The 16,208-nt window shown below is 42.5% G+C and overlaps 2 protein-coding genes across 3 annotated transcripts; one reads left to right on the forward strand and one right to left on the reverse strand.

Moving 5' to 3' along the window:
• Positions 1–1,153: 1,153 nt before the first annotated feature.
• Positions 1,154–7,879, reverse strand: LOC138207265 (profilin-2-like). Of its 2 annotated transcripts, none has more exons than XM_069164373.1 (3): positions 7,476–7,876; positions 5,392–5,584; positions 1,154–2,983 (listed from the first exon to the last, which is right to left on the reverse strand). In XM_069164373.1, the coding sequence occupies exons 1-3, from the start codon at positions 7,602–7,604 to the stop codon at positions 2,886–2,888; spliced, it is 420 nt and encodes a 139-aa protein (XP_069020474.1). In that variant the 5' UTR covers positions 7,605–7,876; the 3' UTR covers positions 1,154–2,885. The 2 variants fall into 2 exon arrangements, with proteins under 2 accessions (XP_069020474.1, XP_069020475.1); XM_069164374.1 differs by having other exon boundaries at positions 2,971–3,292; positions 7,476–7,879.
• A 4,770-nt stretch (positions 7,880–12,649) lies between these two features.
• LOC138207264 (TSC22 domain family protein 2-like) lies at positions 12,650–14,780 on the forward strand. The gene has a single exon (XM_069164372.1). The coding sequence runs from the start codon at positions 12,841–12,843 to the stop codon at positions 14,656–14,658; it is 1,818 nt and encodes a 605-aa protein (XP_069020473.1). The 5' UTR covers positions 12,650–12,840; the 3' UTR covers positions 14,659–14,780.
• The last annotated feature ends 1,428 nt before the right edge of the window (positions 14,781–16,208 follow it).

Consider the following 16,208-nt stretch of genomic DNA (forward strand, 5'->3'; position numbering starts at 1 on the left):
CCAATCAAGAGTCTTCCATTGTGCCGATGACTTCCTGTAGGTTGACTTTGTCTTAGCATCAAGGTTCCTCTTGATTCATCCAGTGCCTTAAGCCTCGTCAGTTCTGTGCAATGGCAACATGAAGTAGCAAACACAAAAAGTACTAAACAGTGTAAAATCGTATTGCCCCTGCTCTCTACACGCCATCAGAAAAAAGAAAAATACTGCACACAGACCGATTGCCTCAGCAGTGTGCCAAAAAAAAGCTAAACACTCCTCTTAGCAGATATAGGTCTAAACCTGTTTCCTAAAGCTGGTCCTAATTATGACTGATCAAACACCTGACCACAGCAGGTGCTGTCTGAAGGGGAGGGGCCAATGGGGGAGGGCTTTAATTCAAGGGCCAGAAAACCTCCTACTTACAGCTTGAGAAGTAATCAGTTGTACTCAAATGGCTGTCCAGATACGCTTCTGTTAAAACAATTATTTTAACGCCTTTTTGTTAAGTCTTGTCAACTTTCTTAATTACTTGTTTTTAGACTTTTAGTCATATGATTTGAATTTGCTAAGCCCACCTTTATAGCTTTGTGTGTGCCAATAAGACAAGTGATTTTTTTTTTTTTCTACATGCTGAACAACTAGGAGACATGCCTTAAAAATAAAAACCCACAGCAATAATAAATCAAACATTGGTGAGTATGTGTTATGGTGACCATGGCTTTTTTTTTTTTCAAGCCTATCTGAGTACGAAATGTATGTGCCATACTGGGGATGTACTCTTGAGTCATTTATGAGTTTAAATGTTTGAACAGCTAGCAGCACATTGATGGGCCAGTTCTAACAAACATATGCTAAGTAGCCACTCTTTCCTTTAGTTTGGGAAGATCTCACTGGAAATTCAGATATTTGATTAGTATTGGATTTTTTTTTTTTTTTTAAACATATATTGTTAAAGGTTTGTTTCTTCTCTGACATCAAAACCAGAAAGTTAACGTTTTGTCCTTTATTATGCTTTTTAACTTTAAAAAAGATTCCATGTTCACAATAAATTATGTTTAACTAAACAGAATTGTTTTAACCTAATGGAGTATATTCTCATCAAAGTAATTTCTCTTGAATCCATTCATGTACAAATTTGTAGTCAAAAGGCAAGACAGGACATATTGGCTTTACCTCTGGTTGGAATAACTTTTATTTGATCTGTCTGTAAACAAGATTTCTCATCAATTCATGGCATTTGAAATTGCAGATTTCGTGGCAGGGCGAATTTCCAACTCCAAAAAAAAGAAGAAGAAAAAAAAGACAAAATATTGCAAACTCATTTTTCTGTTGTTTAATTCTGTACATATTCCACAAAGTCTGGAGATTACTGATGCCAAAATATCCCTTAGGAAAGTGCCATTAAAAGCTGCTGACGCAGCAGTTAAAAATCCAACTTATAGTAGCAACAGATCAGATATCAATTTTATGGCACAGAATAGTTATTCTCAGAAAATTTTCACAAGACAACTTACAAATGTTCTTATTCCAACCAACACCATTTTCAATGTTTAGTGTATACAGCGTCATTTTTTTTTTTCTTTTAAATATACTTCTAAGTACCATACTATGACAATTTGTGAATACACCTTTGATGACTAAAGCACAAGGCAAATAATTCCCAGGTGTTGGAGCGCAACAGCCTCGGTTTACAGTCAAAATGCATTCATACTGTAGTAAAATTACATTGCCATTTCATTGGTTAATGAACATGAAGTTAGCAACAAATCAATTAGTGATGAAAAGTTTAGTGTTGAAGTCTAAAGAAGCAGTTACATGTTTTACAGTCATCTGAAGTCATCTTGATGATTTACAGTCAACAGGTGATGCCAACAATCATCCATCCGAACAGGCTGAAGGAATTCCGATGATCCTCTCATTGACAATTGGTCCAAAGGATGGGCTGGATGGATGGGGGGGATGGGCCGGGGGGTGGGGGGGTAGGGGGCATAATCTCATGAGTGTCTAGTGATTTACAGCAAAATTTACAGGTAGCAGGAGATGACTGACTCAGCTGTTACAGAGGTGGAATGTCCGCCGAGACTCCCAAGATGTGGTGAAGTTCGATGACAATCTCGGTAATGCTGACCTTACACTACACTCACACAATAGCCCAACACCACGCCATTAAGTTTTTAAGACCACATTCAGGTACAACAGCAAAAGCATGTGATGGAGGGTAAAAGAAGTTCTGCTTGAGGGTGGCGAAAAATCGGTACACACATACAGGACTTTGTCAGAGGAAGTTCGTCGTTTCTTTAAATGGAGGCTTGAAGATGTGATGATGGAGGCAGATGAGAAGATGGTTTTGGCTGGAATATTGAGCTTGAACAGGAAGGGGGGTCTGAATGCCAAAAAGGGTATGCATGCAACTTTTAAAAATGCCCACATGCTGATTAAAAAAAAAAAAAAAGAAAAAAGAAAGAAAATGAACCCAGCTTCTTTTAGTAATGCTCAAAAAAGCAGAACTATGCAACTGTCACCACCACTACATGTGTACTCCCTCTTGGAATACTAGCCAGATACTAAGTGAATGGTATACAAGGTGAGTCCAAATTTGTTCAACACTTTTATTACACTTTGCGATCTTTTTTTTTTTTTTTTTGCACACTTTTGGTTAATAAACATTTCAATGAACATGCCATTACTGTAGTGCCAAAAACATAAGTACAATGTTAAAGTGGGGGGGATTCAAAAACAAAAACAAAAAAACAGGGTGGGGAGGGGAGTTAAGCAAACAAAAGGCTGTGTATAAAAGTACACTGGGTAGAAAGAACATTGTATGCCACCTAATCCTGAAGTAGTGTCATACCAATACGGTGAGTGAGAAGTGAGCTGCTAAGTTGATGAATGGGTGGAGAGGTTGCTTAATATCCAGCCTTCCTCAGGTAGTCAGCCATTGCATGTGCTTTCTTGTTAAGATTTCCACCATGGACCGCCTCCTTTCCCATGACTAAAACCAATGCTGGAGCACACAAGGAAAAAAAGAGAAATTAACCAAATTGAAGAGTCTCCCCCCTACAGGGTGGAACATAGGTGACACAGTATCTTACCACTCTTCATTGCTATTAAAAGTTTCCGAGACATTTGAACTGCTTGCAGGAGAAATCTTAACAGCAATATTTCTTTTCTCTTCTTCTTGTCCCTCAAATTTGATCTAAGTGAGCTTGAAAACATTAAAACCCTGAATCCCTCAAGTGTTTTGCCATTGAGTAAGCCTTCTTATTCAAGCCACCTCCATGGACCCCTTCTTTGCCCATTACAAGAACCATAACTGAAAGAAAAGAGATAGAAAAAGAGAGTTAAGAAAAGTGGTAAAGGAAGCCAGTGCAAGTATGTAATGTGTGGTTTAGGGATATTCAGAGTACAACACGGGGCTAGCTGTTAGCCAATTGACACAATGTGGTGTCCATACATTTCCTGAGACACTGCACCTCGGGTTTAAACAGTCAAATTCAGTGTCCGAAACTTCCAAATGAATTGCTGACTTGTGCTTGTTAAATAGGGAACAAGTGAATGATTTCCCACATAGCCCTGCTCTACCATTGCACATTTGAATATCAGTGTTTTTTGTAATGTAACAATAAGCTACTCAAAGATCAGTGCACTCAATAAGTCCAGACAGCTTCTGCTAATTAACACTAATTAGCCAAGCAAAGACATTTTGTTGTTGTCGTTATAGAATACAAGCAGAGACCGGCTCATTCTGCGAAATCAAGACATGGCCGTAAAAGACAAAGACTAATTAAGACTCAAATCTCAATGCACCTGTTGGTACAAATCAAGTATGTGCAACACTTCATTTATGCCCTTTTGACTACTTGTGCAAAGTACAACATGAAGAGCAGCAGCATGAGGAAACAGGACAGTGTAGAAATAGAAATATTTTGAAGGAAAATAAGAGTTGGGTTTTATTGCAATCAATGTTTCTCACATTTAGCAGCATACTTAAGTTTAAAAAAAAAAGTATTGGAAAGCTTTGTTGGCTATTGATTTGGACAATACGACACTGTGGCCAATTAGATCATCTTGGGTGTCAGACCTCAACAAATTCTTTGCGTGAGAAACGGTGAAATAATGTCACACTGAGGCCCATAAAGACAAACCGACAGCAGGAGGCAAATCTTGGCTTACATGACAATGGTGAGACACTATGTAATAAGTGCGTGTAATATTTTAACTTGAGTCTGCATGCATGAGACCTGCCTGAAAGCGTCACATTATGTTTAGGAGGTTTACCAAAGCTGTTTGTTTTTTTTATAGCATACCTGCAGGTCAAATTATTGCATACAAGAAGCTGAAACCAGCAAATATTCATACTTTTTATTAGAAAATCAAAAGTTTAAATAATGGCTTTAGTCATTATCCAAAATAGTTTATCTCTTATTGCGACTAAATGTGATTTTGTGCTCATCTGCAATCATTTGAAAAATATTTTTTGTGTTTTAGGTGTATTTGTTTTCTGAATATTTGCACGTTTCAGCTTCTCAAACATGAGGATTTGCTGCTTTTCATTGCCTCACACTAAAGTAAATTTTTTTTTTTCATTTTTAAATATGTCTTGGCCTGTGCAGGGGTGGAAACTTCTCCATACTAAGATGCTTTGCAGACATGGAAGAGTCTATATTGATGCAGTGACAGAACATAATGGCACTAAATTATAGCCCAGTGTCTCGCATATATGGCCTTTACTCAGGCAGCCCACGGAGATAAATAAGGACCCACTCAGGTAGATTTAAAAAACAAAACAAAAAAAACCACTTGATTAATTTAAAAAAGAAAGAAATGAGGCTTAAATCATTTTACAACTCACCTGTCGCTACACTGAGTGGGAACTAGAGGCTTTTCCAGCTGGTATCTACCCATAGCCTGCGTGAGGCATTTAGGGAACATCTGTAAATTGTAGTGTCTACCAAATGTCTGCATACAAAACCTTTAGGGGACATCTGTAAATTGCGCTGATGTTGGCAGGCGAATCGTAAGGCCAGTATATATTAGCACCTTCACTGATCTGCTGGCAACTTTAAAAAGGTTATTTGTAGTCGAGCTCTAAGGAATTGTGGCAGCCATCTTTTACCATTTTTGAAACAATTATCGAGTAAATAAATGGATTTTGAAAGCAACCACAAGTTGGAACTCTTGTGGCAACAACAAACGTGTATTGCAGATACACTTGTGAGCTCTTGGTCATGTGTGGGTCACTGATCTCATGTTACAAGTGAATAAGCCCGATATATTCAGGTCTGCACTTCCTTGTGGTAGCTCTCGTGCCCATATAATGTTTTCATGATGTTAAACAATACGGTGTCTTTACCAGTGCAGGCACGGTTCATGGTTGCAGTGAAGGAAACCGTTTTGACACTAGACTTTTACCTTTTTCAGCTCTTCCCAAAGAGACATTGTATGTCGGTTCTCCTCCTTGGCTCTTTGTCCTGATGTCCATTGTCCAGTCCCCGTCATTGCTGAAGCTGTCTCTGAGGACTGAACACTTCTTTGAGCCCAAAGTGAGACCGTTGGTGTAAAAGGTCTCCCTGTCCTTTCCGATGAGGACATCTATTTCCTGAGACTGAAAAAAAACAACACATCAAGCCACAGGATGGAGGCAACCTTGTCAGATCACACGGACGGATCAAATATGCTTCAAGTTAAACGACTATCTCAATATGATTGCATCATTTAAACTACGAATTAAATACATAAATCATACTTTTGTCAGGAAGAAAGAACATGTGTCTACACAAGGAAGCCATGATAATGGATGCTTTAAACACTGTACAATAACAATACAGTCTGCCTCGACTTTTGGGAATTCATTTCCTTTCTTGTGACCACTGCTTACTCATGCATCAGGAGCACCCGTTTTCTGTTACAGTGCTGTCAGATCCAAGAAGTGCTTGCTCATTTCCTCAGTTATATTTTTACATTTCCAGCTACAGCAAGGGTTAGGCGACATGAACAAAATCTAATAATGTCAATATTTTTGGAGAAAACACCTTGGTGTCGGTATTGTAACGATGTTGAGGGGATGACTATCGGCACTTTCCCCAATATATTCACACAGTGAAATTTCTTATAAATAATCATCAGTAATGTGGATATAATAGAACAGCTAAATCAGTCTGGTGACGAGTTCAGAAAATGACATCACTTAACTGCAATTAAGCCTTTTAAACCCAGAAAAGACAATCATTTTCTGCTATCACTATATTCAAGCTAAGATGATATCTGCTTTCACATCACATTATATATCTCCGTCTACAACCCGAGAGACTTTTTGGGTCAAATTTACCAGCGACAATTACTTCAAATCCCTCATTTCAATGAATTATCAAGCAACAACTACAAATATCTGCTGCTTTCAGCTTCTAAAACATGAAGGTTTGCTGCCTTTGTTTGTCATCGATGACAGTAAACCGGTTATGATCGGTTTATAATTGGTCAAACAAAACGAGCTCTTTTAAAAACACCACATACATGACTATGTTTTTTTTTTTTGCTATTATTTTAGTGTGAGCTTAATTGGGAATAAAAAAAATAAAATAAAAAAAAAAGAATGGGCACATTAGTTAATCGATGAAGAAAATGATTATTAGTTGCAACCCTATTTCAGATAAACTGCTCTTCTGGCTATTTATTTTAAAAAGGATAGAGAGGAGGTCGTCTGTGCAAAGAAACCTGAAAGTCTACGGACATTAGTCCCACAATTTCTGGACCCTCACACACCCTCATCCACCCTCATCCCCAAACCGAAGCCATAATCAAAGCGTGCAACCTTTTTGCCTGCAGTGACTAGCAGAAGTGCGCCGGACTAGCTCTCGCGCCATCCTTCACAATGAATACAAAAATTTAAAAAATAAGTCAATCCAATAAAAGAAATGCTCATGTATGAATGTGCTGGTAGATTTCGGACTCGGATAATAACGCGGGTTTCCCGCGGGCTCACCTCGCCGTTTGAACCGCAGGTAGCCGGTAAAGCAGCAGCAGCTTAACGCGAGCTAATCAAAGCAGCCTCGCGCACACAAAAAGCACGCGAGCTCATTTTAAAGGCTCGTTTTTTTTATTTTATTTTTTAATATTAACACACGTTGTTTTTTTTTTGTTTTTTTTAGCACTGCTTCGAGATTTCTTGATTTACTTGCACGCTACACCCGCGAATAAATCTTTGCGCGGCGCGTGCGAGCCACGATAAGCGAAGCCTTATCCGGTCCGCACGCGGTCTAATCCCGCGACGCTCCCGCTAGCAGGAACTAGCCGACGTTAGCCGACGTTAGCCGACACAGGCCACCGACATAAAACGGAGGCGAGCGAGTCCCGTTCGCTCGCGCGTCGTTTAGACGAAGTAACGGTTTTTTTTTGGTTTTGTTTTAGCGCCGCTCGGTGTGGAGAGTCTGCGTGGTGAGGACTCACAACAACGCCGTTACCGTCGCTCCGTTTACCTCCTTTTCACTTCTTCTTACCGTGATATTGTTGAACGTCCCGCCGGCGTGTGCTGCCCAAACGTATTTGGAGTCCATGTACCCAACAATGGCGCTATCCTGACAGCTGCCGTCGGCCATCAGGTTTTCCACGTAGCTTTGCCAAGACATTTTCAAGAATTTTGATGGTGTGTGTGTGTGTGTTGTTGTTATTATATATATATATATAAATATATATATATATATACTTTAAAAAAAAAAAAAAAAATTTAAAAAGAAAAGAAAAAGGACCCTGCAGCGCTGGGAGTGAGGTCTCCAAACAAAGAGACGGCCAAAGACGGAAGAAGAAGGAGCTACAGCCGAAAAAGAAAATGTTTGGAGTCTCCGATGTTAACCCGCAGTCCGACGGTGACCAACTGGGGCGGCAGAGAGAGGGAGAGGGAGCCGGGGCAGTGAGGCGGCGGCTGGGTGTAGTCCGGAGATCAGATCACTCCGCACCGTGAGCGCTCCTCCCTCCTCCTTCCCCCGCCCCGCCCCCCTCCGCCCGGCGCTTTTATGGCAGCATGGCGGCTGAATGAAGAGGGACTTATCAGCTCAGCGGAGAGTCGCGTCTGAAGGAATGCCGTCGACGGGCATTTAAAAGGCGGATGGACATTTACCGATTCAAAGTCCTTTTTTTTTTTCTTTTTTTTTAGTCATTCATTCTCTCGACGTTGTTTTAAATGCCGGAAGGATTTAAGACGAAACACACACACACAAAAAAAAAAAAAAAAAGGGCTGCCACATTGCACGGTGCAGCTTTAACCCCACAGTGCTTGCGTTCAGAAAACTGTATTCCTTGTTTGGCGGATATCAGAATTATTTTCCCACGATTATAAACCCCCCCCCCCAAAAAAAATAAATGTGTGTTTATTTGGTGGTAGGTCGCTTGGAAGAGCCTCGTTAATGGCCAGAAATACAGAGATACACGAGAAGGAAGTCATATTTCATCCACTATAAGACCAGTGTTATGCTTGGGGCCCTGGAGACAAGCCCAAACAACATATTTAACGTTGTTTTATTATCTTAGATCTGTATGAACTTTCCTGACTGATAATCCACTAATGGAAATGATATGAGCTCGTTTTTCTGCACTTCTTTTAAAGAAAATACACTTTTGGGGGGGGAGGGGGGGTCTATTTGACACAAACATCAAAAGATTTGGGTTTTTGATAAAGTTGTGAAAAAGCAGGGTCATATTTTAAGAGAAAATTGCATTATTGGCGCATTTTGTCAAAACTGGGGATGAACCTGTGTTAGTTCTTGTTAGATTTGCAGCAGCAACATGTAGGACCGCTCCTGCTACTGAAAAAGAGAAATGGTTGGATCATCTTGAATTCAGATCAGATTAAGTGATAAAAAAAAAACAACAAATGGTAATTTAATTATAATCCCCGGCCAAGAGATTCTGCTATTAGATGTAGAGCTGCCATTATGCTTCGACTCAGTGAGGTATCCTGCAAGCAGAACCTAATAAACATTAAGCCCAAAACTCTGTTATCTGTGTGTGACTCTCCTTGGTAAAGTTATTGAATACAACCAGAAATGTTCAATGAATTATAAATTCAGTCAAATCAAAGCATTATTTTGGTGGAGCTGAAGAGATCAGGTGGCTAAGATTATAGAGTCACTTTACCTTTTAGCAGATGATTTGCTACGTCCAACAAAGGTCAAATTGATTTGACCAGATAATAATTATTAGTAGAAAAAAAATCTCAGTAATACCAGAAGCTAGTCTGCCAGATGGGTGTGTGAAGCTAGGTTTATGTGAAAATAATTGAAATAGGAAACAAAATATTCATTAATTATATTTAATATAATTAAATTAAGGCCATTTTTGTTTTAGGGTTCAAGCTTTCCCAGTGTGTTCCCATCTGTCATTTCAATCAAAACATCAATGCAAATAATTGAATTAGACAAAATGTAAAGCTATACTTTGTATATACATATATATACAAACAATACAGCTTTTATTGTTTCACTTGAATGATTTATGGATTAGAAATAGGCCTTCATAAAATTGGAAGCACAGAGAAAAAGAGAATAAATGTCAATCAAAAAACAGATTAGAAACATTCAGATCCAGCCAAAGACTGACAATAACATGTGATGTGAGTTTATGTATTAATGTAAAATGCACCGTGATATTTCTCAATTGCAGTGTAGTACCTTCTGAACATGTTTGATAGGTGAACTATTTTTTGTTTCTGTCTCTTTCTTCACATGTAATCATCAATCACAGACCAGCATGTTTGAATTGGCATGTGCCGCCAGATAATTGCCATAAAACAAAGTCACTGAGAAATGTAAGCCAACTTAGATGGTGTAGGTTTCAAGGTTTATTCAAAATAACCAAAAAAAGGAAAGTGAAGCATGTGCCCTATCGGAAATTAAATGTCCTTCCTTGGCCACCCGGGGCAGTGTTCGCTATGGTTTGAGAGTACTGTACTCTTGACTGAGCCAATGTACAGTTTTTTCCTCAGGGGTAGAAGTGTAAAAAAACAGGTCTTAAGACAGTTATTTGGCTCTTTGATTCTTTATTTAGATATATTTTCTTCATTTATCTCTGAGATAAAAGCACAAAAGTGAAACTGGAACCTTTGTGGTTGATTGTTAATAGTTTACGATAGAAAAAAAGAATCATGCAGATTTACTCATAGCCTACTTTCTAATCAGTCACATTGTAACTAGACCTAAATTGTCCTTTTGATTTTTTACACAAAAAAAGGTTAATTATTTTCGACTTACAGATATAATGCAGCTCCTTAGGTGTTGGTAAATTCCCTCACAACTCGTATTTCTGTGACATACATTGAACCTAACCAGTGGGTATTATGTTCATCTCAAGAAATTATAGCACGCTGTACTTTGTGCCATAAGGTCAAAAAATGAGAGAAAAGACTGAGAGAATTACCTGTAAAGGTCATTGTAACTTGTGTTGAAGGTGACGTCTGTGCTGTTGCATAAATAATAGGTTTGTATCAACAAATTGAACCTTTAAAAAAAAAAAAAAGAAAAGAAGAACTATCAATAATTATAAACCAACTTTCCCTGCAGGGTTATGTGCATAATAAAGTGCAGTATGTGAATAGCAAGCTAAAAGACAACCTATCCCACTACCAAGGGTTAAATTCCTTGGTAGTGACATCCCGATCATCCATTATACGGCCTCCATAAAAATGCAGAGGTAGTGTTCATGAAGAATTTCAAACAAAGCACCCACACGAAACAAGAACTGTGAGATCTTGTGAATCAGTTTTTATGAGGTATCTGTGCAACTCACACAGCAGATTTATCCTTTAGAAGTGTTCTGGTATTACCAGTGTAGAAACAGACTGTGTAACTCTGCAGCATATAAAATACATGTAGAGGGTGGAGAGAGAGAGCTGATGCCTTCAGGCGCCTTCCAGTACAGATTGACTGGATTATTTTTTTTTTCGGAATAGTTAGGTCACTGAAAAATACAAAATATCTCAGTTCAATAAAAGATGTGATAGTGTTATTCTGATAGCTGCTCTATTTTGTGGTTTGTTCTAAATTTGTGTTTGTGGTGCTGATTTGTAAATGAATGTGTTAAATCCAATTATCACACATTAGCCTGAATATTGGCTCATCCAGGAGACCTTTGTTTTCATTATTGATTAATCTGCCTTTCGTTTTCTCAAATAAGCAGTTCAATGTTTGGCCTTTAAAATGTCAGAAAATGGTCAAATATATCGACCAATGTTTTCCAAATCCAAAAAGGTATTGTTTTGTCTGAGCAACAGTCCACAACCAAAAGATATTCAGTTTATTATCATGGAGGACCAAAGGAACAAGGAAATATGCAGATTTAAACCTGAGATCATAGACTTTTTAAAGCATTTGTTGCATTAAAAATGACTCAAAACAATTATTAGAGTATCAAAATCATTGGAGATATATGTTCTGTCAATAAACTAATCGACTAATCAGCGCAGCTCTATATTGCAGCATGGAGAGAGTGTTGCACTGATTATTGGGAGAACATTATCAATCCATCCGCCTGTGTTTTGATATGTTTTACATTAAGATATTTATCAAAGTCTGTCGGGTAATAGTGTGATAATAGTGAGATAAATGCCCGTCACAATTTCCCAGAATCCAAGGTGTAATTCGCTTAAGCTCTCAAAGCTATAGTTAAAATCCCAAAGCTATTTTATGACAAATAGAACTTAAAAAAAAAAAAGGCAGAAAATATGAACACTGCGGCTCGACTAATAAGTTTATCAACTTTTTGTGTGAGCACTATTCACAACCGTCTCTTCTTTGTGGCCCCGGGGAACTACACTACACACTTTCAGTCATGTGATTTCAGACTAAAATTATCAGCATGTGCAAAAACTACATTGAGGTTTTCAGCAACACAACTATGTATAATAGACGTCAAAGGACAGATTGTTCACTGGGATCGCTTTGTGCACAGATCGTAATCATTATTTTTTTTTTCCGACGGCGCCGTGAAGGCAGCATCGGGGAGGGGAGGGAAGGAGGGAGGGGGGGATTCTCAAACGCCTGGTACGTAAACACCCCTTGCGCGCACTTACCTACCCACGATGCAGCGCGGCTGCACACAACATAGCCATCTTGTCAAGAGTGACTGAGTGAGTGAGGGAGGTAACTGTACCGTGGGCGCTGTTTGGCTTCTCGTTTGCTCTCGGCGTGAAATTCAAGAGCGTCTTGGTGTCTCTCTCTCTCTCTCTCTGCCGCGGTGAAGCTTACCGCAAAGGAAGTGTCGCCGACGGATGACTTTGAAAGCCCGTGAAGAAGTGGAGAGGCGACGCGGGGCCGCTTTCGGGAAGATGTCTCGTACTTGTTCCGACGCAGGGGGAGTGTGAGGCGGCGGCGGCCAGTTGGCTTGAATCGTCAGCTAGCTCGGTGAGTGGAGGGCTGCGGGCCCTCCTCAGCCTGAAGTAGCTCCCTGCAGCCGGGCAACACACTCCGCGACAACGGCCGTTCGGCAACCGGACGACCGGGACATTAGCGGGCCGGTGCGGACGCCGACCCGAGCCTCCGGATCGACCACCGCGCACGCCGCCTCGTATCGGTCGTCCGAAGCCGGATTTGCTGGACGAGACGAAGCGAAGTGCGGCGTTTGCGGGTTTTTTTTTATTTTTTTTTTTTATTTTTTTTTTTTTGGGGGGGTGGGTGGGGGGGGGCTCATGAAACGCAACAGGAGACCGAGGGAGGAAGAGGATGGCGCAGATTCATCTTGATTTCCCGGTTATATAGGCTGAGAAAACTAGCTGCGAGCCCGCTGTTTAATATGATCTAATCTGGGAACGGCTCGTCCCCTATTTCACCGAGGATACACATCGCCGTACGGGACCGGGAATCAGGCTTGTCGACGATGTCGAAAATGCCGGCCAAGAAAAAGAGCTGCTTTCAGATCACCAGTGTGACTCAGGCCCAGGTGGCGGCTATCGGTGCCGCCGACGACACGGAGAGCCTGGACGACCCGGACGAGTCCCGGACTGAGGACGCGTCACGGGCCGAGTACGAGCCGGCGTGCGACAGAAGTTCGTCCGAAGAAGCCCTGAATAACGTCGGAGAGCCGGAGGCAGGCTTTTTTATGGCGCCGCCAAACGCACCTCAAGCCAGTCAGCTGTCTGCGCTGTCGAGCAATCCCATTGGGGAGTTTTGGAAAGTGGGAGTGTCGGGCTCAACTCAAGGTGGCCAGCAGCCGGCGGGGATCGGCGCTGCAGCCGGTTTACTACCCCTGATCGCTCAACCTGGGGCAACCCCCGGCGTGTCCGCAAACACGTCCCAGACTACTGCTGCGGTGTCCGGTTCGGCTCCCCCTCCTCACACCTCCACGGTGAGTTGCACTTCACGGTTCAGGGTCATTAAACTCGACCACGGTACTGGAGAGCCCTTTCGAAGAGGCCGGTGGACTTGTACGGAGTTTTACGAGAAAGACTCGGAGGGCTCTGTTGTTAGTAGGACTGTAGATAGCATAAGACATGCCGGTGCGACGCAGGACCCCGCTGCAGACAGAGACAGTGGGCTCGGGCTCACGGGAGGATCTGTGGTTGCCACGGCAACGCACTCGGGTCAGGGGACGGGCTCCACGGCAGACACCTCTGTCTCTTCGGCTCGCATGCATTCGGTGGAGACACTAGCACAGCAGCAGCAACAAATAATCCACCATCAAAACTACAGCGCCCGGCAGCAGGGTGTCAGCGGGTCGGCCACCTTCTCCATCGTCAACCCTGCAGCGGTCCCAGCTCAGCCCGCGGCGGGAGTCCTCCAGCCTCCCGCTGCCCAGAACGTCCTGCCCGTTGGACAGAACGGCCTGCCTCAGTCTGCTGTCCACATCCAGAAGTCCCCCATCATGCCTCCCCCAGCACAGCCCGTTGGTTACCCTCCCCAGCAGCAGCAGCAACAGGTTCCCGTCGGCCACCACCTGACCACCCAGTCCTCTGGACTGATGCAGAACCAGACTGAGTACTATCAGCAGCAGCAGCAGCTCGCTTCCATGCCGCCGGGCCTCGCCACTGGCCAGTCGCTCCCGGTGTCCGGCCTCCCCGCAGTGCCGCAGCCCGTCGGACAAGTGCCCGCCTCGGTAATGCTTTCAGCCTCCGGAGGGGCTCCGGTGCCAAGTCAGGTCGGGGATGTTGCCGCAGCAGGAGGGGGATCTGTACCTGCTGGTCAACCAGCTCCGACCGTTTTGCAGCAGCAGACTGTGGGGATGGGAGGCGGCGGAGGCTCCATGTTGGTTGGTGGATCCGCTCTGCAGCAGACTGTGAGTCAGTATGCCGCCGGCGGACATCCACAGCCGCAAGGCCACCTGACATCCTCCGGTGTTCAAAATGTGCCTGCCATCCCAGCGAGCTCCAGTGTGCCCGGCGCCGGGCCCACTGCCGTGCCCAGTGCCTCCAGTGCAGCCATGCCAAATGTGACAACCTCCAGTTTGCCTCCAGGTCAGATACCCCACAGCAAGACTCCAGCGGCTTTGGGGGCGCAGGGCCTCCCATTGGTCGGGTTTGGACTGGTGGAGGGTGGCGGGGGAAGGAAGTTGGAAGGACTCATCAACGCACAGTCTCACGTCATCTCCGGGAAGGAACCGGTGAAGCCGCTCATGCCTGAGAGCCTGCAGCTCACCACTCCGACTGTCAACAGCCTATTTGGAATCCACATACCTGTCGACGGGGAGGAGGACAGGTAACAAAAACCTCTATAACATTAAATGTTTCACCCATGTTGAGCTTTACAGATTCACCATTACCCATAATGCACGCAATTTGAACAATCACTCAAGGCCAGTGTGAAGCTGAACTGAGCTTTAGTGGACAGCTGAGGAGAAGTGTTACAGCAGACAGGGTGGGGGGAAAGAAAGAGGTGGGAGGAAATATAATGTTTTTTTGTTTTTTTTTTATTCTTGGAGCCCTAAGAAGTAGTGTAGCCCACCTGAGGCACCCATGGCTTCCCCAGCACAAGAAACAACTTGTTTAAAATACACATGACTCATATATATATATATATATATATGTGTGTGTGTGTGTGTGTGTGTGTGTGTGTGTGTGTGTGTGTGGGGAAGCATTTCTGTCCAACTTTTTACTCCCAGTTTAGTTGTCACCCTCTAGGACAGTGTTTGAGGCGACGGCCTTGGCTGCAAACATGAAAGCTGTGTTGCTCAGTGGCTCCTGTGTGTGGAGTTAGCTCAGTGGCCAGCCTATAAATGTGCCTGACCTTTTTTTTTAATAAGTTAGTTCCTGCTCCAGGAAAATACTTTCTAACACAAACATAAAGAAAGGAGTGTTTGATTATGTGGTGCCAAATACATGACATCACAGTTTGAACTCGCATCATTCATCGGGTCGGGGCTAATTAAAGTGTGTACAGAGGAAATCCGCGCACGTAAACAATCAAAACGTTGCTGATATTACGTTACTTATGATCCTCCGCATTGCAAAGACCGGGTGGAAATATACCAGTAAACGTTACCCACGGCAAATGTCAATGTTTGCAGGTTGTTTGGTTTATTTAAACGGCGTAATGTGACTGCACACCGTTCGCTCACCGAACAAAAGCAATCCGTCTTCTCACTTCTCGGTTGTAGTCGGTGGCGCACACGAGCGGAAATGATACAGCGCCTGAAATCGCTCGCTCGTTTCTATTTACGGTCTCATACATGCAGCAGAGCGTAGACCAGACAGGATGTGCAGATTGCAGCACACTGGCACTACTTTTCTCCTCACGTGTGGGTGGACAGCCTCTTATTTTGAAGCACTTCAGGGAAGTCTAAACACTTCACATCGCAAGTGTATTTTTGTCATTTCTTTGCCACTGTCCAAACCAATCTTTATTTTCTATTTTCTTTACACTCACCTGTAATTATGTGTGAGTGAGTTGAGGACCGGGCGTTCCCTCCCACCTAAAAAAAACCAAAAAAACAAATTTGATATTTGGATTTTTATCACTTCTGGTATTACTGTTTGCCGTACTTGTGTTCAAATGAAGTTTTAAAACGGTGGTCATTGGAAGAGTCCATAAAAACGGGGCCTTCGTGACCTCTCACTTCAACTTTTTCAAAATGTTGTCACGCGTTTGTTCACGTTTTCAGAAATGGTCGGTGAAGTACTTTTTTTGTTTTTTGTTTTTTGTTTTGCTCGATTTTAAGTTAATATAATGTGATTTTAGTCGTAAAGAATTTTTTCTTTGCAACTTAATAATCCATCTGTGGAGAGTGTTGACGTTCGTCATCTTTTCCATTTA

Source organism: Embiotoca jacksoni, unplaced genomic scaffold, assembly GCF_022577435.1.
Source record: "Embiotoca jacksoni isolate LCO1_2020_lvr unplaced genomic scaffold, fEmbJac1.0.p SCAF_31, whole genome shotgun sequence".
NCBI lineage: Eukaryota > Metazoa > Chordata > Actinopteri > Embiotocidae > Embiotoca > Embiotoca jacksoni.

What these genes read in the sequence shown, in the direction of transcription:
- LOC138207265 (XM_069164373.1), bottom strand. Translation starts at nt 7,604, where the DNA reads ATGTCTTGGCAAAGCTACGTGGAAAACCTGATGGCCGACGGCAGCTGT. An exon ending in GGACGTTCAACAATATCACG is followed by an intron (nt 5,585 to 7,475) that starts GTAAGAAGAAGT and finishes GTTTTTTTTCAG; the next exon opens with TCTCAGGAAATAGATGTCCT. An exon ending in TTTGGGAAGAGCTGAAAAAG is followed by an intron (nt 2,984 to 5,391) that starts GTAAAAGTCTAG and finishes TGTGTGCTCCAG; the next exon opens with CATTGGTTTTAGTCATGGGA.
- LOC138207264 (XM_069164372.1), top strand. Translation starts at nt 12,841, where the DNA reads ATGTCGAAAATGCCGGCCAAGAAAAAGAGCTGCTTTCAGATCACCAGT.